Genomic DNA, 24,034 nt, shown 5'->3' with positions numbered 1-24,034 from the left:
ATTTTAATTTCCTTTTTTTTTTTTAAATTAACATACACACAAAAAAAAACAAAAAAAAAAAAAACACAGACCTCTTTAAAAAAAAAACAAACTCAGACAATCAAGGTATAGTATTACACAAATCCAGGTCGCAAAACAACAACAACAAACAACCTCATCACATTAAAAGATCCTGAACTGAACGCGTGAAAACGCACACAAACGCTCAAAGGGGAGGTAATTGAAGGGCAAACAACTCCGGTGTGAATAACAATAGCTGTGTCACGTGCATGCTTAGTATGGGGAAGGCTTTCATCTGAGCATCATCTTGATTTGTAGATAGTCGATTACGCAAGAGTTCACGTGGATTCGTTTTGGGGAACATTTCCTTGATTAGAGTGAAAGCGATTAGTTTCACAGCATGAGAATGGGTTCGATACTGAGCATCACCTTGTTTAGTGGAAAGGCGATTACACATGGGAAATAAAATGGATTCGATTACTGTGCATTTCCTTGATTAGTGTGTAAAAATTACATAATAGTTTAAAATGTTTGAATAGATTTAATTCAGGTTGTTTCCCATATGAAACTAGAGAAGTTTTTTTTTTAGAATGCTATTATGTTACTTAGACATGTAATTATTATTTTCATAGGCGGCCCCTATGGGTCTGCTGTTTGGTAAGCGTTGCAGGTCAAAAAGCAGGTTTCGATACTTTAAGCGTTTAATAAGATAACAATAGCGCCTTTAGGTTTTCGTCACATGAAATGAATATGTCACTAGAGGAGGCCCTAATCTAAAGCGGGTGTTACCGGTGGGTAAATCCGGCCCTGATTTATTTACAAAGTCAAACACAGTAATATATTTTAATAATATACTTAGAAAAAAAACTATTTTGACAACAAGGCAAGAAATTATTTTTATAGATATAAATGTATTGAAAATATTTTCATGTATCATTTATTAAAGTTTAGTATCTATCATGACTGTTATTAATACACGCTAAAAAAATGTCTTGTAGTAAATAGTCTTTATGTACGTAGATACTATAAAAATCTGGATTACCAAACCAGATGCTTTAAGCATGTATTAAATTTTTACTAAAAATCAGAAAAGATACCTACTGCTCTTGAGCAAATAGGGTAAGTATTTGGCCCATTTTAGAACGGGATTTTTTTCTGCTGTGTATTTAACGCACTTGAGACCAAAATCCGCTGCCGAAGACAGACGCAGACTTATTCGACCACCGGCTGACAATGGTTATGCTTGCTGTGGTTGCGGCAAAATATGTAGGTCAGAGCTAGGGCTGCGTAGCCACAGGAAATACTGCATTCATCATTAATCATTGAACTCGAACACTAGCCTTATGATTATTATTATTTCTTTAATTGCCAAAGATATATTTAAGATTTTAGTAATTTTAGTAAAATGGGTTATTTACCGTTATTACATTATTATTATGATTATTATTATGTTAGACAAGAACGAGCATTCATTCTCTGGCGCTGCCAGGGTCGAGTTTCGTTAAAGAGAAACAGAATTCATTGTAATCCCTTTATCAGTTTCCACTGAGGAATTTTCTGGGAATGTGGCAGGTCTGCAGCAGTGCTGCCCTATTGACAGGCAACGAGAATGTACCTAGAAATATTAACTACCTTGAAGGTGTCTGTGAGGTCAGTTGCTATTATTCCCTCGGTTGATATAACAATTGGGTATATTGTTATTTTGGATAACTTCCATAAACGTTTAATCTCCAAGCCTAGGTTCCCATATTTTCGTTACTTTTCTATTCCACTTTTTCTTAAATTATGAGACAGTAGTATGGCGATGTCAATAATGGTAGCCGTCTTTTTTTTTTTTTTTACTTTTTTTTTTTATCAATGATCGTCAGATCAGGGCGATTAAAATCTACCGTTTTGTCGGTCAGAATAGGCCTATCTCAGTACAGCAGATGTTCAGTAGACTCGAGAACCTCTTGTGGCGGGTATTTGTAATAAGGAGGAGTATCCTTACCAATCAAATTATGTGTCAGAGCCAAGTGCTGGTGTATTAACTTTGCAACTTGGTTATGGCGACCTAGGTAGGCAGATTCTGATAGGGCTGGATATCCTGCCATTATGTGTTCAATTGATTCACCCAAATTTCCACATTTTCGGCATTTGTCAGCAATATTGAGTTTTAGGATATGTTTCTCGTAATGTTTTGTCCTGATTACTCTGTCCTGTATTGCTGTAACAAAGCCTTCTGTTTCAGGGTAGAGATGACCTGCTTTGAGCCATGCTAAGGAAGCAGCCTTGTCAATGTTGCCCCCATGTAATAAAGCTGGGAATTTTTCGTTGAAGTTTTTTCCTTCCCATTCGCAAATCTCATGCCCAACGTCGTCCAAACCGACATTGACATCAGCATTGTGTAGGTTCAGAGGGGTTGCTTCGGAGTCATATTTGCGTAGAAAGGAAACTAATTGATTACTGGAGGCGAGCAGTTTTGATCGTATTATTAAAACTTGCATCTTACACAATTTGAAGATGTTCTGCAATCCACGACCCCCATCCTTCCTGGGCAGGTATAACCTTATGGTGGAGGACTTGGGGTGTAGGCATCGAAATTTGGTTAGTAATTTTCTAGTGAGTCTATCAATGTCATGGATGACGGTGTCAGTCCATTTGATGAGTAGTTGAGTGTAGCTCCTTGCTTATTGCCGATGTTGGGTCATTCTCTTGTTGGTTGGGTGTTCTACTAATGTTTTCGTTGGTCGGCTGTGTGGGTGTGTCGTTTAAATCTGAGATGAGCTCTTGTATTCTAAGCTCATGACCTACTTCTCTTCTTATCACGTCAATTTCTGCAGGGGTCAAATAGCATTTTTTAATTATTACAGATCTTCTGTCTACAACATTCTGCTCTGTAAGGTTTAGATTAGGGTATAATTTGTTAAATTCCTGGAAGAGTTTTTGCCTATAACCTGGGAGAGGTTAATCATCACAGTTGTTTACACGGAGGAACGATTATTATTATTATTATTATTATTATTATTAACACTGGGTTTTTTAATTACATTTTACAAGTTTTGTCGATTCTAAGAAACTTTTTCAAACAATTTCAATAAAACTGGAAGTAAATGTTTGTTTGTTTGTCTGTTTGTTTGCTTAATATAATTTCTACAAATTTTGATTTAACAAAAAAGAAACAGCAAGGAAACCTTACAGTCTAGATTCCTGGAGCAGGTCGTCATAGAATCGACTTTTAACTCAGGGTTTCAGCTTTTGGTGAATCATTTCTCTTGTCGATTCTCGTAAATGTTATATTAGATTCGATACAATCTAATCTTGAATTGAAGCTGTGTTTCAATCTGGTAACCCCCCGCCCCTCCCATTATTCCCCCGTCACTTTTGACTAATGCAGCACTGAATCAAAGCTGGGAAGACATTTAGAGCAAATCCCATAAAGGGGACTTAAATCAATTTCAGATTAGAAATAAAGAGGCGCCCGAAGAGGGGGGAATGGGGGGCGATTCGAAATGACTAACACGCCCTGAAATAAATCTTAATGGTCCTGTTTTTTTTCCCTCCGAATCGTTGCCCCCCGCTCTCCCCAGCCCCCTTAGACAATGCCACGACTTATTACCTCGCCTCGCTGACCACAGGGGGGCCACCCCAGCTCTGTCCGTTACGAGCTAGTTACGAATAGGGCGCAGGGCGCCGAGACTCGACGCATGAACGCGGAAGACCGCTATTAAAACTCGTCAGCTTCCACTTAAACATAACTCCTTCTCCTCCCCTTTACCCGTACTCCCCGCAGCCCGGCTCCCCCCACCCCTCCAGATCTACGCCCTTCCTGGCAAATCAAAAAAAAAAAAAAAGGATCATAAACGGAACAAACCGTTCAGTTGTTTGAAGAGCAGACGATATGGAAAGAAAGGGGGGTGGGGGGGGGGACTCAAGGTGAGATAATTAAGGACAAGTGGAGACATTTTTTTGATATTGATCACTTATAATCACCCCTCCATTAGTTTGTCTATTTGTTTGTGTGTGTGTGTGTGTGTTGAGTGCTAGATTGGTGATCTTCTTTTTTTGAAAAAAAAAAATGGCAACATTTTATTTAGAAGTATATTCGGCTTAGAACAATTGATTTAAAAACAAAATAATTTCATCTGTTTGTTAATGTTTGCTCCATGGGATATTTTCATACTAATGGTCATTCATTAGTAAACTACTCTTTCTTTACTTTTTTACTTTTACATTTATTTTAAAATTGGATTCTACAGTGCTTAAAAAAAAAGTTCTAACTTTTTAAAAAAATACCTAGCTTATCAATACTTCCGTATTTTGTACACCGAATGCACCAAAAAAAAAAAGCTTGCTATTTAAGACTTTGCATCAATTTTATGACAAATCTCCAAATTGTTGTACGGTGAAAATTTTCTAAATGAAATATTTTTTTTTAAAACCTACGTTGGCTACACAGACATACATAAATATTCACCGGAAAATGGAAATAACTTCATGTAACTTGAAAACATGTATATCTATTGTTGTCGGATTTCCGAATTCTGAAAAGTTGCATGATCTTCAGTCTTAGAGATTAAACAAAACTCATAGACTTATATACAGTAGTATACATAAGTATGTGACAAAACTATACTGCTCATAAATGCTGTATAATAAAGTACACAAAATTGCAAGTCACAAAATTTTCGTTTCATAAAACTCTTTAATTGGCCAGTCTATATTTATGTATGTCTATGGTTGGCTACTAATTGGAGATTTGCAAATCTAAAAAAAAAAAAAAAAAAAGCATTTTGGTATATCCGGAATACAGAATACGGAAGTATCGATAAGCTGGTATTCTGTGAAAGCGAGAATCGACTACAAGGTGGCCACACTTTGTCATCAGTGTATCTATAAGAAAGAAACGACCTTGTACCTTAGCGAACTGATTACTCCATATGTCCCCCAGAGAGCCCTACGCTCAATGGACTCTACGCTTCTAGTGGTGCCACGTTTCTCCCTCAAAAGCTAAGGGCTGCGGCCTTTTTCTGTGCATGGACCAAAAGGTTTGGAACTCACTCCCCAATTATCTCAGGCAGACAACATGCTACACTACATACAAGAAGAACATTAACACCTATCTGTTTAGAACTTGTTTTAGATTAGTTTGTCATTTTAGCTCTCGTGTTTATGTTTGTAATGTTATCACAGCGCCTTGAGCCTACATTTTGTTTGTAAACAGCGCTTTACAAATATTATTATTTTATTATTTTAATAAAACATAATGGCTTTGTGCATTTTAAGAATGCGTAGAATCCAATGTCGAAGCTCTTTTGCTTCTAACACAAAGAAAATGTTATAACTTAGTTGGCAGCAGTTACCCTTCAATAAAGCGTCCTTGACCTTGTTTAATTTGTCTGTTTATTCCAATCTTCCCCCTTTTCATTTTTTTACATTTTTTCTTTAATTTTCTTTTTATCGCCAACACATTTCTTCCTATCACTTTCTCTTCTTTGTGTCTCTTATTGTATTTTTTTTTATAGCTTTAAGAACATAAACGAATTCTCAAAAATCAAATTGCAAACAAACAGCAGATCGCTGTGAATCCTGTGATTACCTTTTAGTGTGAAAATCCCCAAGAGCAAAAGATCAACAGTGACGTTTTTTTTTTGTTTTTTTTTTTTTTGGGGGGGGGGGGGAGGGGGTATCAATAGAACTACTAAACTACTAAGGAGGATGCAGTATCTGGGAAATGGACTCACGAGCAAAAATGATATTTTGGATGGCGGCCCCTGCAGACACATCTCTTCACTCTGCAACTGTCACAACTTGTCATCAAATTGCGACTCGGAGCAGTCAGGCCTCAGGTCGCTCTTTCACCGGGCCGCGTGTCCGTGACACGTGACCAGTCCGGACCGCCCTGAACGCATCCGATTAGAAGTATTGTGTGTACTTTATTTTTTTTTTTTTGTATTTCTGTTGACAAAATGTCCCGGAAAACATTTGTTTTTTCAACCGGGTAATTTTTTGGGTAATGGGTAACAGTGCCACCCTGCGTCTGTTAGTTTGTTGACTTTGGCCCTTTGACAATGGATGAAGAGACACATTGGGAAGAAGGACGTATGTACAATGAAGGAGAATGAATACATTAACCGTCATTTAAAAAAAAAAGGGTTTTTTTTTTTTTGGGGGGGGGGGGGAGATTTGGATTATGTTGTAACGATACTTTAATTGATCTTTTCATTTTTTTTTTATTTCAGAGGCTGTGGAACGGCTATATGTGAAATGATTGCGTAATACTATACAATTTAACAAGTTACATAAAAGAAGTTTGTATTATTTTTACAAAGCTTAAATCAACTCTGTTGTATTCAATGGATACCAGCTCACATACAACTAGCAGGAAATGAGAAGGCTGACACACTCGCCAAGAGTGGGAGAACAAACTCACAAGTAAACTCTGCACTCTATCCAGAAGAAATGAAGAAATTAATTGTAGATAAAATAAATGAGAAATGGACAAGCTCTCATCCAAATCACAAGAAGGATGACGCTTACTATAAGCTATCCCGACAAGACCAACGTCTAATCTTTCGACTCAGGACCGGACACAACAGAATGCGACAACACATGTTCCGGAAGCTCAAAATTGGAACCAGTGAAATCTGCCCATGTGGAGTATCACCAGAAAATGCCGACCACGTCCTCCAAAACTGCTCTCTCTACCAAGAGGCCCGTATAAGACACTGGCCCCAAAACACCCCAATAGAAAGAAAACTATATGGAGAGCTCCCTGATTTGGAAACCACTGCGCAGTTCATCTCATGTATTGGTCTAGTCATATGTACACTCCAACATAACAATGAGAACGATGAAGAAGAAGAAGAAGAAACTCTGTTGTCTGTCTGTCTATAAAAACTGTGTACACGTTATTTCTCCCATTGCCATTTTGGGATCAAGCTGAAACTTTGCACAGTTATTATGAATCAATAAATAAAACAAGTAACCAGTTAGACCAGGGGTGGGCAACCTTTTTGTACCGAGGGCCACATTTTTAAAAATTTGGGAAATGGCGGGCCGCATATATATATATATATTTCTTTAGTTTCCTCAAAAAAGATCCTTGCTCACTGAATGAGACAATAATATATGTTCCGGAAGTTAAATGTCGAGACGAGCGAAACCTGCCCTTGTGGACTATCACCAGAGAATGCTGACCATGCCCTTCAATGGTGTATACTAAATCAGGAGAACCGAAGAGGACTCTGGCCCCAAGATCATCCAAAGACTGCCTAACCCACTGCACGGTTCAACTCAGATATAGGATTACTGATCTGAACCCTACAACACGTAAAGTGAAAACGTAGAAGAAGAAGAACAGATGTAAGTGTAATTAAATAGTGTGAACAGCAGCAAGGTTTTTAAAGTGTGGAAATACAGTTTCTGGCACCCATAAGACTCCTGTGCAAGTACTGACTTGAACTTTGCTTTTATAAATTGCACAATTAAGAAATCTTAATAAGTGTTGTACTTTTAATCATATCACTAGAAATCGTTTCACCTTTCAGCAAAGGAAAATGACAACAAAATTTTTTATTTTTCTTGCTTGTAGAAATGGGAAAGCCTTGTTTGAAAAGATTTAACATTCATTTGCATTTATCTGCAAGCAGCCAATTGCAATAGAGATTATTCAAAACATGAAATCTGTCTTCCATTCTTCCTAAGAAATGTTGGTAACAAGGTCACAGTCAATGTCCTTCAAGTTACATAACAAATTCTTCCTTGATTATAATATTCTTCTCATTTGCCTTGCCCAGGCTAAGCAAGTGGATATATTGGATTATTTTGTTCATGAATCGGAACTACCAGTAGCTAACAACCCTAGCTCTTAGAGTATTGATGACTATTGAATTTAATATATAATTAGGATGAAATTTTAAGCAGCTCTATGCAAACTTTGTTGTTTAGAGTTTATGGTTGGAAAATTTTTTATTAAAAAAAAAACACTTGTAAACTTGTTCCTAGCCTACCCAACTCTCATAGATTTTGTCTTCAATTGAGTGTATTGATGTAAAGGCAATTAGTATCTTTGTTTACTTGAAACTTTTTATAATGAGACAGTTTCAATAACTTATATAGAAATTATTTTTAATATTTGCATTTTATATGCATATACTGTGGGCACACCTGATTTCTGGAGGTGTTGGCGGCCGCATAAAACCCTCCGGAGGGCCGCATGTGGCCCGCGGGCCGTAATTTGCCCACCCCTGAGTTAGACAATTAATTACAGGTAACTCATTGATTTATTAAATGGCAAAAAGGGAAAATAATACTTCAGTATTCACAGCAGTGGCTAAATTTGTTGGATTTAGTCTTCTTAAATGACCGTTAACGATATTTCCCCCTCACACATTCTCCGATCAAGTTGATACTTAAAACATTTATTTTTACCTAACAAAACATGAATCAATAAACAAAAAAACTCAATTAATTATTGTTAATTCATTATTTTGTTTGATATAGAATAAGGGAAATAACTTGTATGTTAATGGTAGATATAGTTTTAAGGACGGAGTTCTTCCCCTTTAGATAAGCTTTGTTGTTCTTTTTTTTAAAGGATTTGTCAGCATTAGATGTGGTATAGATATGCAGGTGACAACTGGGTTCCCGTGGACATTGAAGTACTGCATTCATCTTTAATCTACGAAATCTAAGAAAATGACATTTTATTTTCCTTATACACAAAACACAAACATATTTACGTAGAATTAGTTATACAGTTGAGGCGCGGTGGCTGAGCAGTAAAGCGCTTGGTTTCCTAACCGGGCTCCTGGGTTCAAATCCTGATGAAGACTGGGATTTTTAATTTCGGGATCTTTGGGCGCCTCTGAGTCCACCCAGCTCTAATGGGTACCTGACATTAGTTGGTGAAAAAAAAGTAAAGGCGGTTGGCCATTGTACTGGCTACATGACACCCTCGTTAACCGTAGGCCACAGAAACAGATGACCTTTACATCATATGCCCTATAGACCACAAGGTCTAAAATGGGAACTTAACTTACTACTTATACTAGTAATACAGTGGTACTAACTAATATATTGTGTGTATTTCTTTCGTAAATACTCTCCACACAAATATTTGCATTCCGTTTTAGAAAAAAAGTCAAAACCTAATCTGTCGGTAAACAATCGTTTAGTGTGATCTACACGCCATCAATATTTGCACACTTCTGTTAATTTCATTACAGTAATGCACCGCCAAGGTTCAACACAAACTACATCCGTGTTTTTTTTTAATGTTTTAAACAGCTCTTTTATCAGCGACATCGCTTGACACTGACTGAAGCGACACACAAACTCACCGGCGATAAAAAGTGTCTCCATAGTCGTATTTCAATACATCTAGGGCTCTCAGGAAAACGTTTTTTTCTGGCACTGTTTTTTTATTTTTTATTTTTCATGGTCAGTTATTGAAAGCAGTTAGGTTTTAATTATTCATTCAGGGGGGTGGGTTGAAGGGAAGGGGTAGGCAAGCGGTCCTCTTGCTCCTTTTCAATTTAGTTTTGCAAAGTGGTGATTGGTCACGTCTGTGCAGATACAAACAGTGTCATTATTTTTCAGGCGTCACAATTTTTTTTTTAACTGACACATTCGCACATAGCCCACACGCTTTCTCTCTACCCCCCCCCCCTCTTTCTCCACGCGCCTCTTTCACATAGATCGTCAAAAATGCAACGAGTGAAACTAAATATGGATGAGCTGTAAAAGTAAAATAAATTGACGATGGAAGCCCCCCGATTGTTACGAACTGAGAGAGCCCCATAAGGGGGCCCATGACTAGCAGCTATTGTTGAGGTTGGGGGGGGTCCCGGGGTAGAGAGCAGTATCGGAAGTAAAAGTAAAAAATATCCTTTCAGAACTTGCGCTCTATAAGGCAGATGATGTAGAGGTTATCTGTTTAGTAGGCCGACGTTGAACGAGGGTGTCACGTGACCAGCACACTGACCAACCGACGTTTTACTTTCCTCAACTAACGCCAGGTACCGACCAGAGTTCAGAATTCGAAATCCCTGGTGAAATTCGCTTTGTGACAAATTTTTAGAACCACTCATTCCTCCGATTGACAGTTATGTAATATTCAGGGGTTCCCAAAAGAATTTACAGCTCAGCAACGAAACAAAAAGACTGGTTACATAAAGATGAATACTGCAGCTTCATTTCTTTGCTGAGCATCTGCTATTAACTCTCCCTCTCGTCATTGACGAATTGCATCATTTATTTGTGACTTCATTTTCTTATCGAGGTGAAATTTCAGAAAGTTCGCTTTATTGATTACTGATGTAATTATCTTTTAACGGTGTTAAATCTAAGTTAATTGTGTTAGTGGTTATATTATGTGATACATTGCATACGTATCCGTTGTATGGTGAAATCGTGTGTACAGAATAAAGAAATTTCTCTAGGGCAGTGGTTCCCAAACTTTTTTGTCTCGTAGACCCCTTGCCATGTTTTTCTGATTTTCGGTAGACCCCCTGCTTAACTTATATTGCATTTTTGCACATTCATAAACTAATTTTTTAAAACTAATTTCTAACAGCAGTGTATACATTAATAAATTTGCCTTATGTATTATTGTACACGTTTTCGCAAAGAGCAGTTTCTCGTGTATTTCTTGATCTTTCACATTTGGCTCAAATATTGGTCCTGCGGAGCTGTTTTCACTTACAGGAGAAGAGGCAAAGTTGAGTTACTGGCGCCTATACCAGTAAGCTTCGGGCAAATGTTTTATCTTTAGTGTTTTTCGTATTTGGCTATAGGTATAGAGATCATGTAAGACGCTCACAAACCACCATCTTTTCTATATGATGTTGAAGAAAGATTTTGTGAGTCTATTCTGACATTTTTTCTCACTTTTCTCTTTTTATCAGGGTGGCACCGTCTCAAATAATGCTCAAGTTTAATTGATTTCATAAAAAGACTCTTATTATAGACAATCGCTTATTTAACAAGGAAATAAATAATCAACGCTTTAAAATCAAGATTTCTTTTTGTTAAATATTAGTTACATGTAGACAAAATTAACTATTTAGATTAGTATTGAAATTAAATACAACTATTTTACTTTTCAGCAAATGCAGATGAATTTATAACTAAGGTACAAATCATTTATAAGTGTTTGAAATAGTTACATTAATGGGGTGTGAAAATTAAAGTCATAGACCCCATTAACATTTACTTTTTCCCTTTCGTAGACCCCTTGGAAGTCTTCGTAGACCCCTTGGGGTCTATATAGACCACTTTGGGAATCACTGCTCTAGGGTATAGTACTTTGAGTTATGAGGATGGCTGCCTGGTCGTGCGGTTTGCGCGCTGGACTGTCGTTCAGATTTATCGATGGTCCAGGGTTCAAACCCTGCCTGCTCCCATCCCCCGTCGTCCTGCGGGAGGTTTGGACTAGGAAGTAATTATCTTCAACTCTGAAGGAACATCCGAAACATGTGTTGTACCTTGTAAACACTTTTATCGGTCTTGATATATTTTAGGCTCTTACTTTTGTTACTTCTACATAGTTGGCAACTTCCAATTTTGCCACTTCTGTGTTTTTTATTTTTAACAAATACAAATAGTAGTCAATAACTGTTACAAAATAAAAATAAAATATGAATGCTTAAGTTGCTATAATATATGAACAGAAAGTAGGAATTTTTAAAACACTTTTTTATTTTATTCTTTTTTTCTTAACGAATGTTTTTACTCTTATTCGAGCTGGATTTACCAAACAGTGATACGCCATTCCCCCCCCCCCCTTTTTTTTTAACTGCAACCCTAAACGGAGCTCAAACGTTACATTGATAGCCAAAAATGTTCAAGAAGGTTCAAGTGCAATTTTTAATTTTTTTTTTTTTTTTTTTAAAGCGTGTAAAGGAAGTCAACATGAAAATGATTTGTATTGATGGAGAATTCGGAACTTAGAGTAACATGTCCCCCCCCCCCATACTCGCTTTTTTGTTTCTTTATTTTTTAATTGCTTTTACATAGCCAAAGTTTCTAATAGTAATGTATTATAATAGTCCTTAAAAAAACTAGACAAGATTTTGCTACTACGCTCTTGCGCACGCTCCATTGGCTTCCCGTGAAAGCGAGAATCGATTACAAGGTCGCCACACTTTGTCATCAGTGTATATATAACAATGAGATGCCCTTGTACCTTAGAGAACTGATTACTCCATATGTCCCCCAAAGAGCCCTGCGCTCAATGGACTCAACGCTTTTAGTAGTGCCACGTTTCTCCCTCAAAAGCTACGGTCTGCGTGCTTTTTCAGTTCACGGACCAAAGGTTTGGAACTCACTCCCCATTGATCTTAGACAGACAACATGCTACACCACTTTTAAGAAGAACATTAAGACCTATCTGTTAAAAACTTTTTTAGATTATTTTGTCATCTTAGCTCTCGTGTTTGTTGTTTGTAATGTTATTACAGCGCCTTGAGCCTACATTTTGTTTGTTAACAGCGCTTTATAAATAAAATTATTATTATTATTAATAGGCTCATAGTGCGCTGTTGGGCCATGGTGGTATCTGAGAGAAGGTTTCCGTGCTGTCTTTAGGCGCTCAGCAAACACAACTCAGGTCAAGTTGTACTCGAACCACCTTCATAGGTTTCCGTCCCTCACCCATACATTCTTCTAGTTTTTTGTTTTCAATGACAAACAAAAATTAGTATTAAGTTGACTATATTAGTTAAACTTTAAGTATGATTTGTTTGTTTTTTAAATATTTTACTTTTTTTTTTTTAATGTTCTAAGATGTATAGAAATGTAGCAATAAACTCATGGTTACTTATCCACATATCTCTTTTTGTTTTTACCTTTTACCTTTACCTATCCCTTAGTCTGTTGGACCGTTGGGGCACCAGGCAAGACTTTTCGACCGTCTTTCTCCATTCCTCCCTTTTTTTTTTTTTTTCCTTGTTTAGAACCTCTCTCAATGGCAGGCCTGTCCATTCTTTAATGTTGTCCTCCCATCGCTTTTTCTGTCTGCCTCTTCTTCTTTTCATGGCACTGTTCCCTGAAGGAAGGTCTATTTGTTTTACAAGCAGTTATAATGTTTATTTTTTTATTGTATCAGCATTGCCTTCGTTACGTTTTCCTTTCGCTTCTTTCGTTTCTAATAAACTTAACTCACGTCCAACACTGTCCAATAGATCACAGCAAGCAAGCATTATCTTAGTTCAAAGATGTAACTTTTGAATGACGGCTGTATAGTATATTCATGATAACTATAATTTTTATATACGTTTTAATATGACTGCCTGGTATGGCAATCTGAGCATTACAAATAAAACGTAACTCCATAGAATCCTAAATGCTGCTGGTAAAGTCTTTGGTAAAAAAACAAACCCCATTTGGACAGCTGTTTGAGACAAACATCCATAAAAAAGCAAAAAAGATTATAGAAATAAGAAATCACCCTTTGGGTCAGGATTTTGTGATTTTACCATCACAAAAGAGATACAAGACACTGATAGCAAAGACAAACAGACACAAACACTCTTTTGTACCCCTGGCAATCAAATCAATAAATAGAAATAATTTGATATAAACTTTTTTCAAATGTAAATTATGAGTGAGTCAAGTATGAATGTACATATTTTTTCATAGTTATTATGTTCTGTTTGGTGTAAACCACAAATTGTAAGACAATTTTCCTCATGGACAGTATTTGTTATAATTATTATAAGCCAAGGTGGTAGCCATAATATCCGAATGGTAGCCGTAACGACTTGGTGGTAGCTAAAAGGTCTTTGCGGTAGCTGTAACGTCTTGGTGGTATCACTAACGACGCTCCAGTTTCATGGACAGACAGCAGACGAGATTGTAAAGAACCAAGATTCCTGTAGCAGTTTTTAACCTGATCGTGTGGTCTACGCTTTTGACAGTTCTCACAATGGTGCCAGACCCATGGCCGCCCGCATCCTCCTGGATTCTGAGTAGCCAAATTCTAGTCAGTTTTTCGCACCACCAAATCAATTAACATCTAAGTAGCAACTGAAAAGGTAGTGCTACCACTGGTTAATGTAGCAGTAGATAAGCCTAGGCGTATGGAATGGATGGCCAACCATGTACGTGTTTGATCGAACGTAGGGAAGCCCGGGCCTCACAGATAAAGTTAACAATGTGTTTAGTAAATACTTTGTTCACGTGTTTTATTTCTTATTTATTTTTTTTATTTCATGAAAAAGAATGTATTTACTTTGTATTTAAGATCGATAAGATATGATGGCCCAAATGGGGGGGGGGCAGTTTTTTTCTTTAATATTATAACAAGAAAGTTGAGCCATGGACCGTAACTTGCCCCCCCCCTGCAAAACATCTTGCGGGCGCCCATGGCCAGACCAAAACGCTTTCGCGACCTTCCCCTGCGGTCTTGAAGGAGGTATGAGCTCTAAGACGCAGTCTTCATTTCTGTAAGAATTTCTAAAAGTTAAAGTCATGTTTAGATTTTGTTCTAAAAAAAATAATTTCAAAGAATTATCTGTTGCGAGAGTCTGCAAATAGTGTTTTCCTACAGGACACTTCAAAGGTAGTTAGTTTATCAGTGCAAGCGACGCTTCATTGTATCGCATGCTTAAAGTGGGGCTCCCTGGCTAGACTCAGAGACGAGCAATTCAGCCACTTTTATGTTTTTATTTTAAAACATTGAGGGTACGATATTAGAACATCCATGAGTACCAATTGGAGGCTTTCATTCATGGCGGGAAAACTATAAGCCTAATGACCTAGATTTTTGCCAGTTTTTAGCACAAAATAATTTCAGGATGAAGGAAGCATTAGACTTTCTCCATATGACTTATTTAAAAAAAAACAATGGGTTAGACGGTAGTAAAGAAGATTGGATACGAAGATCAACTGCTGCACATTTTGGATAGTGTTAAACTTAGAGTTCAATTCTTTATCTTTTAGTTGGCAACAAAAAAAGTTTAATTCAGCGTCCTTGACATTGTTTAGTTTATCTTTTGAAAATCTCCAGAATTTAGGAATAAGAAAGACATGTTAGAGTATTATTTACTGGCAAACACAATGTGAGGACAAAACATGACAACATTATTTTCTCTCAAAATTTCAGAGTATTTTATTAGAACGCTATTTAATGCCGATATTCAGGTGTACATAAGAACATAATTTATCCAGCCACTGTTTAGTTATGTCCACGAGAATATTTATTTACTAATACTAGAAGAAATGATGAAAATGATAGAGTATAGAATAAATGAGAACCGGACCAGCTCACACCCCAATTACAAGAAAAAAGGACGCCTATTTTAAGCTATCTCGACATGACCAATGCATAATTTTTCGACTCAGAGCCGGACACAACAGAATGAGACAACATATGTTCTAGAAGCTTAAAGTCAGGACTAGCGAAATTTGCAGTCGTGGAGCATCACCAGAGAGTGATGACCATGTCCTTCAAATCTGTATACTATATCAAGAGGCCCGAACAAGACTCTGGCCCCAAAACCTTCCTATAGAACAAAAACTATACGGAGTACTGCCTGATCTGGAAACCACTGAGCAGTTAAACGCAGATATATGAATACTTATCTGAACCGTCCAACAGGGCCGGCCTTAGAGCACTGCAACCTATGCGGCCGCAGTGGGTCCCGCACTTTCATAGGCCCCGAGCTAAATCTAGTTGTAAATTATTAAATTAAACCATTTTAACTTATAACAGGTTCTCGCGTCCTCCTGATTTTCCTGGAGCTCATGGAAATCTCCTGAAATTGTTAAGTACCCGGTATACGAAAAAGTCATGAAAATGTCCTGAAATTATTAAAATATACTAAAAAGTCCTAAAAATGTCTTGAAATCTATACAAAACTGTCATTTTGGGGTATCATTTAATATGGAAAACGTCAATCCTAATTGCGATTAAAAAAAAAACGGAATTGTCAGCGTTTATTTAAAATAAAATATAATAATAGGGCGAATTTTAACCAAAACAGGAAGTTCCAGTACTTTATTTACTGTAAAAGTCACTGGCATATAAATATAGATCTAAATCTATCTCGGTCTCTAAAAAAAAATCAAAAGCGATATTTTGCTAGTCTTTAGTTAGTATAATGCAGCTCTGAATCTTTATCGGCTTTTTATTTGAAAACTACTTTCTACTGTAGATGGTTCGTAATGTTAATGTGACCTCGATCTGTTCTTAGTAAAGTATGAATAAAATGCAAAGACGAATTTTCACTTATTATCCTTATCCACACTAGACCCCGCGCAGTCCGTTTCGCATAGGGCCCGACAATTTGTAGGACCGGCCCTGCTCTCCAACATGAAAAAAGGGGAACGAAGAAGAAGACTAGTGCTGACCTTTGAGGCATTAAGACGTGAATTGAACTAAGGGCTGACTTCCACTTTCTAAGTTTTCTACTCATGATTTAAAGAAGGAAAAGAAACGCATGCGCACACGCAATCAGGTCCCTCAACTCGTCAGTCACTTTTTTTTTGTTTACCTGGCGTCCACGCCCACCTGCCCTCCACTGTGCTCCCTCCCCGACGCTTTCATCTCTACAATAACCAAGCCTGCGACTTCTTAGCTACCTGCTCCACCCAATCAGGCCTCAGGTACTCAACGCCACGACAATGAACGCGCACGAATGCTCACGCATAATTCATGCGGCCCTTAAATACAACTCCGCCTAGCAACGACCTACACCCAATAGCGCTCACGGGCTTAGTGTACGTACATGGGGGGGGGGAGGGTAAATTGGGGGGGGGGGGGGTTGACGGGGGAAAAAAACACGAACTTACCTGGCTCCCTCGTCGTGGGCCCTTCGTTGCCTAACCATATGCAAGATTTATAAACCTTTAGTAACAGTCCAGGCCAGGACGTCATCAAATTTACCCTGCCGCGTCTATTATTACTATTCTTGATATAAGCCTACAGACCATCAAAAATTTATTAACAAATAACTTTTTCATAGATGTCTCGGACGTGTTATTTATTATCTAACTCATCATTCTTTTAGGAGGACTCGAAAAAAAGAAAAGAAATTTTCTTATAGTGAATTAGTAAAGAAGCTTGACTCACCTTTGACCTTTATTTATTTATTATCATTATTTTTGTGGTCTCTTGGTGTGGAAAAAAAAATTTGTTTCTATTTGAGGATTGACTCGACCTTTTCTTACCGATATATCTTTTTTGGCGTTTAAAGAGGTCATCTAGTGACATCTTGTGACATTTGACATCAGTTGGGGGAAAATGTCGTCGTATGGACTCTACCATCATTCCCAGATGCCACATCAGGTAAGTGGTCAGTTGAAACCACAGCATATTCTGATTAACTTTTTAAGGGGGGTCAAGGATTTTAGAATTTTTTTTTTACATGTGTTTGTTTATAATGCTAACTCACGAGTGTTTGGGATTGCTATCTATGTTGTTAGCAAGAGCAATATATTATTCATTATATGTACATACATTTTCACCATAACTAATTCAATATGTATATTATTATAACAGGGACAGGTGCACACATGTTAAGTTTTGTATAATTTGGTATGTACTGTACTATGACCAGGCTTAATGTATGTGGGCATTCAAGAATAGCCCGTGGTTAGTGAGTAAGATTAAACCATCCTCCCATCTCAAAACCTCCCACTCCCAGCCTTGTGTGTTAAGCGCCTTCCATGCCATATATATTTAAGTTAATCTTTTCCTTTCATCAATCAGAACCGACATTCTGTTAAAAGGGGTTGTAAAAAATTAATCTTGGCAGTTGAATTACTTCCCTTGCTTACCCAGAACTCCCTTAGTGACTCCGTTGGACATTCTAGATTCCCGCCTAATGCCTATTCTGTTAGCCTCTTCGTCTGGTAATAGTGGGCCCACTATTTATAGTTTCTTACCGCTTCAACTTATAAGTGAATTACTGGGTACAATTTATCGTTTAAAAAATACTTTTATTGAACTCCATGTTTTTATTAACTTCACTATATCGGTATTACATTGAGTATGTTACTTTTATAATGCTATAATCTGCAGGTAAATATTAACTCTTTCTCTCCTAATCGACGATACCATCGTTGATTTGACCTCATTAAATTAATGTTTAACTTTTAAACTTGACTTTGAAAAATATATAAAAAGAGCATGCATTCCGCTTTAATTTTATACCAAATTCAACATTTTCTGATAACAAAAGAACAAAGTTATTGAAGCCCAATCACAACAGGGTAGTGAGATAGTAATGAGTAAAATGAAGATGTCCTTCAAAATCAACAAAAAATAATTACGGAGCGAAAGAGTTAATACAGTAATGGAATTGGCCGTCTTTACGTATGAACGAATGGTAAAAGATATGCTAATATTATGATACATTCCGTCATATTGAAACACATTAGACGGAACAACGTGTGAATTGGTCATTTTATGGTATATTTTACCTTAGGCTAGTAAATTCTTGTTTGATGGATTCATTTAATTATATGATAATAGATTAGGTCATATACAATACATTGGGTGGGTCGTATTACAATACAATATTCATATAATAATAGATTGGATTATTTCATTACACGCTAAGATGAATAATCCATCAGTTCGTGTTATCCAACTTGTGCGAACGAGATGGCCTACATTTTATGAGAGAAGCTTAAAATAGCTAAAAAATAACGGAGAAACTCTATGTAGCAATGGAGGGTTACGTGCTTGATTATATCTCACTCACTCACTCTATCTATCTATATCTATATTATGACACATTTGATTGATTGTATTGCTCTTTATATATTGTGAATTGTATGTGATCTGGTGTTCGTAATATTACTTTCAATTTCTTGTGTTCTGGTTTTTTTTTGTGTAACTTACAGTTGGTGTGAGTTGAATTGAAATAATCGTAGCTCATCAAAAAGAATAAAGCTTGCCTATGTCTCCTTTTCTCAGTCTTCTATGCATTTATTAGCTAGTTGCCTGTTGTTGTATTTTTGTAACATTTCGCAAATACGTAAAACAAAGAAAGTTTGTGTTTTGACACAATCCCATTGGGTCCGATGTCAATTATAACAATTATAATCATGACAGACGTCACCATAAATACAAACTATTTTATTTTTATAAAGCTTATAGGTCCTCTCTGTCCGCAGACTGTTCATCTTCCAATAACTAGATTGCTAATTCATTGGTGGAACCCTGAACCCACTTGGCCTGACATGCATCTCGAGAACGGATCACACGATTTTCATTAAACAATTTGACAGTTTGTGTATATCTTTGGGAGAAAAAAAAATACCGTATTAGCTAATTGATTATACCGGGAAAATTCTGGTTTGATGTTTTAGTTTTTCAAAATATAATAAATTTGGTCTATTTTGAACATACGTCAAATAGGAATTTCCGCATGTATTCAGTAAAGAGTTGAATAACTAAATAGACTTTCAGGAACATTTTGCGCACCTTCTTTTTTAGGAATCATTACATGGACTGCTAGAGTTAGTTTGTGACAATAAAGGCTACATGTGTATATAATAGGGGGCACAGTGGCTGAGTGGTTAAGCGCTTGACTTCCGAACCTGGGATCCTGGGTTCGAAACTCGGTGAAGAATGCGATTTTGAGTTTCGGGATTTTTAGGGAGCCCCTGAGAACACCCAACTGTAATGGGTACCTGACTTTAGTTGGAGAAAGAAAATGTGGTTGGTCGTTGTGCTGGCCACATGACACCCCGCTCGTTAACCGTTTGCCAAAGAAACAGATGACCTTAACATCATCTGCCCGTAGATCGCAAGGTCTGAAAGGAAACTTTTACTATTTTAAATTTATATACTTATATGATTTTCCAATACACAATATCAATACTAAATCCCCAAACCAGATTCATCAATAATAGATCTATAACTTGATCCAGTATTATTGCCTAAACTACCGTTTTTTTAATGTTTCTAGGTTGAGTGGTTAAATATATCACTAGGCTAGAATCCTCTATGAGTAGATTTAAGATGAGCGTAACCAGGATTTTTTTAGGTGGTGGGTGGGTGGGGGGTTGGGTCGGAGGTAAATAATTTCACTTTCTTTTTCTTAATTAATTATACATTAGTTATTGGTAGCGAAGTAATCGTTGTTAACAAAAACACATCATCTTCATAAACGAGGATTTGGTTTTAAAAAACAACAACATTTTATTATGTTCCTTGTTACTCTGAGGTTTAATTGAAAGCCTTTGGTTGTATGTGTGTGGCCTTGCCATCAGTTGAAGTATTAATCTGTAGCTAAATGTGAAGTGTCCCACACTTTGATCATTGTCCCCCCTAACAAATAACGCAGACACTATCACTGCACAATGAAGGGATTGAATATCTTTCAATTATTAAATGATTCATTTTCCTAATGCATAACTATAGACTGACATGTATTCCTATCGCATATAAAGCAATGCAGTTATCAAGTTACAATTAACAATTTGTTAATTAATAAACAGGGTGTGCGCGTGTTTTGGAGGGGCGGGGTATGACTTTTTTTAGTTGCTTTACTAATTATAGCTTAAGCTTGTTATAGCTGTAGCTTGTTATAGCTCTAGCTTGTTATAGCTTTAGCTTGTTATAGTAACCCTGGAAATAAGCACAAGAAATGTCTCTAAATGTATTGTAAAGCTCTATGGTAGATCCAACACTAGAGTGGGCAGTGGGTCTATGACTTTTACCTATAGTGAATTATCTCCTAACTACAAAGCCAACACAATTTAAAACTGAGTTTGAAGAGATTTTCTTACTTTATTATAGCCCCACTTCCCAGTCAAACTATTTCTCTAAATTACGTCATAACAAATAGAGTAAGGGGTTAGAGATTACTACTAAATTTGATTACATCATTCTAAGTATTTTAAATTTATAGCATCCTAATATGATTGCCTTTATATTTTTTTAAGAATTTGTTCATCTTTATTAAATAAGAAGTGACATATCCTGGTTAGGTTTGTGATTTTTTAAAATATTTAAGGATTAAATGTAGAATTATAAGGTTAAATCTTTCACAATATAGATTTTTTTTTTACAGAATTGGTTATATTTTTTCGTACTCATTTAAACTTATTATAAGAAATGTTTTCTTAAACACTATATTTAGTTTATTACACATTTGAAGCCCATTCATTTGCCTTTCAAATAAAATTAAATATATTAAGTTAAATAATAAAATAAAAAGGTTAGTTTTTTTAGCACTACCCTGACCATCCCGGAAAAACATCTTTTTTTTTTTGATTAAAATAATACGCACTGCGATCTATAGGAGTTATGATGTAAGGGTCATCTGTTTCTGTGGCCCACGGTTAACGAGGGTGTCAAGTGGCCAGCACAACGGCCAACCGCCTTTACTTTTCCACAACTAGCATCAGGTACCAATTAGAGCAGGGTGCACCTCAGAGGCACACAAAGATTCCAAAATTAAAAATCCTAGTCTTCTCCAGGATTCGAACACGGGACCCCGGTTCGAGAGCCAAGCGCTTTACCGCTCAGCCATCGCGCCCCCGTATATGTAGGAATCAAAAGTGAACAAAAAAAAAATGGGGGACAATTAAACCTTGAGCTTTATAATTGCTGGGCCCAATGCGAAATTGATTGCGCGGGGCCCAGTCTGTGCAGGGATAAGGATTATAAGTGAAAATCAAAATTTTGTACTAGAAAATAAATTCGTCTTTGCATTCTGTTCATTCTTTATTAAGTACAAAACCACGATCAAATTAACTTAATTAACTTAACTCTACGAGCATTACGTGTAGCGAAGTCATACAGCATATCATCAAAATTCTGTTTCCTACATAGATCACGCTCAATAGCAATAGAGAGAATTGCCGAATTGTTCAATCTATCTTCGTGAATTGTTGGCCTTAAGTATGACACCCCAATAGGACAACTGTGTCTAGTTTTCAGGCGATTTTTTGTTACGTTTTCAAAACATTTCCATGAGCTTAGGGAAAATAAGGATTCTGCGGGAACTTTGTTATAAGTTTATTTAAATAATTTAGAATTAGCGCGGGGCCTAAGAAAGTGCGAGGCCCACTGCGGCCGCATAGGTTGCAGTGGCCTTAGGCCGACCTGAGTGTGTGTGTGTGTGTTTCTATGGTTACGGTGAAAAGAGGTTGGCGATTGGTTGTGAATGATGCAACATAGGTGGCATCGTCGTCACTTGGTCCTAGTTAGGAGAGACGACTCGAGAACGTGAAACTGAAAGGTTGAGTTATTGTAGTGAGTTAGGTTTTGTTGAAATATATTACTTTCTTTTACATATTTCGGATGTTCCTTCAGAGTTGAAGATAGTTTACTTCCTAGTCCAAACCTCCCGCAGGACGACGGGGGATGGGAGCGGGCAGAGTTTGAACCCGGGACCATCGATAAATCCAAACGACAATCCAGCGCGCAAACCGCACGACCAGGCAGCCAAGTAAAGTCTAGTACATTTATTTGATACCAACTTGATTTTTGTCGATATTGTGGATGAAGTTCTATTTGGTTTTGTTCACAAGGAAGTTATTCAAGGTATTTCAAGAATTTTTTTTTTTAGTTAAGAGATATTATGCCTACAATGGCTTAGTTGTCTACCAGCAGTTTGGGGCTACAAGTCAACGCCCGGTAACAACAGCCCCCCTCCCAACCAACTAGGACTCCACTATGAACAAAGGAGTAGGGTGATGGTCTAGCAGTTTTGTGGTGATGGTCTAGTGGTCTGTGCTAGTGGTAGTTCTTTATGTATGATCAATGCTTTATTACTGTGATGCCCAAAGTACGGCCCGCGGGCCAGATCCGGGCCACGACGTAATTCCATCCGGCCCGCCGAAATGTAGGCACAAAGTGTAGAAAATCCCCCTTCCCCCCCCCCCCCCCAAAAAAAAAAAAAAAAAGATTTAGGAGGTGCAAAAATGTATCTGTACTTACGTTAGGGGCTTAGAGCCTTCAATTTTTCTCCTGATTGATTGGTACCCTGACATTTAACATTTATGCGTTTATGAAATAGGTATCTGAGTGTAGAATGTACGTTTTGTACCAACAAAAGTGACAAGGTTCTTTACTTTTGTGTGGAACATGATCATAGGCCAACATATTTGTTTTATAGAGAAAGTCTGGCTATTTAAAAAACAACAACAACAACATATAAACGACATTATAAAACAAATATGACGGCATTCTTGGTTTGAACCGCGAATAAAAGGTTGTTAAACTAAGCCTAGAAATTGGAGGATCGATGGGAATATTTTACCAAAAAGAGAAAGGAAAATGACTCGGTTGTAAAACTAGCACATATTCTAAGTACAGAGATGAAGCCCAATGTTGCTGATATTTTTAGTACTGAAATGAAGCTATCTTCTGAGGCGGGGAAAAAATATACATTTCAAATATCCCATTAATTAATTAAGCACATGATCTACGGGTTTCAAGTCTATCGTTTTTGTAGGCCTATGTTTTCGTTCATGTGGCCCGCGACACGAGTGTCGGAAATTAAAATGGCCCGCAGGTCGAATTAGGTTGGGCATCACTGCTTTATTATATTTCCTTTTTTTAAAGATAAATTTTTTTTTTTTTTTCGTTTCGTTTAAATCCAGCCCCAAAATGGAGATAATTAAAAATTAAAAGTAAAGTTCCCCATTCAGACCTTGCGATCTAGATCTATATGGCAGATGATATTAAAAAGTAAATGTATTATATTAAACAATGTAAATAGTCATTATTTCGGTAAAAAAAGAAAAACAACTGGCATGTAGCCTAAATGTTTTTGCTAGTAGCCTCCCTTTCATAAAAATTTAACCTTATGTTTTTTTTATCTTTGTTTTCCCGGTACTGAACCCCACCCTCCTTTTTTTTTTCCCAGAAAAAAATAATTTCTTTTTCTTTAGCAGCCTCGTTCTAAAAGGCCCTCGCTACTCTGCTGCCATCTAACGGGATAGTATCATCGTTGGCGCGTGCCGGCCACGCTCCTGTATATCTGTCACATGTTTGACAAAGTTTTTCTGCCATGTCTCCACTGACACAAAATATATGCACACCCAAGGTAGAAGGGGGTCGCCCTCGGGCACGCGTCACTTGACA

At 37.0% G+C, this 24,034-nt stretch overlaps 1 protein-coding gene across 1 annotated transcript in view; it reads left to right on the top strand.

Moving 5' to 3' along the window:
• Positions 1-16,843: 16,843 nt before the first annotated feature.
• LOC106067966 (brain-specific homeobox/POU domain protein 3-like) overlaps positions 16,844-24,034 on the top strand; it is a 79,878-nt gene continuing 72,687 nt past the window's right edge. Inside the window, exon 1 of the mRNA XM_056039289.1 lies at positions 16,844-17,272. Coding sequence (XP_055895264.1) covers positions 17,228-17,272 — 45 coding nt within the window. The 5' untranslated portion in view covers positions 16,844-17,227. The remainder of the gene's footprint in view (positions 17,273-24,034) is intronic.

This window comes from Biomphalaria glabrata, chromosome 8 (genome assembly GCF_947242115.1).
Source record: "Biomphalaria glabrata chromosome 8, xgBioGlab47.1, whole genome shotgun sequence".
Lineage (NCBI taxonomy): Eukaryota > Metazoa > Mollusca > Gastropoda > Planorbidae > Biomphalaria > Biomphalaria glabrata.
This window is presented reverse-complemented; position numbering and strand designations above follow the sequence as displayed.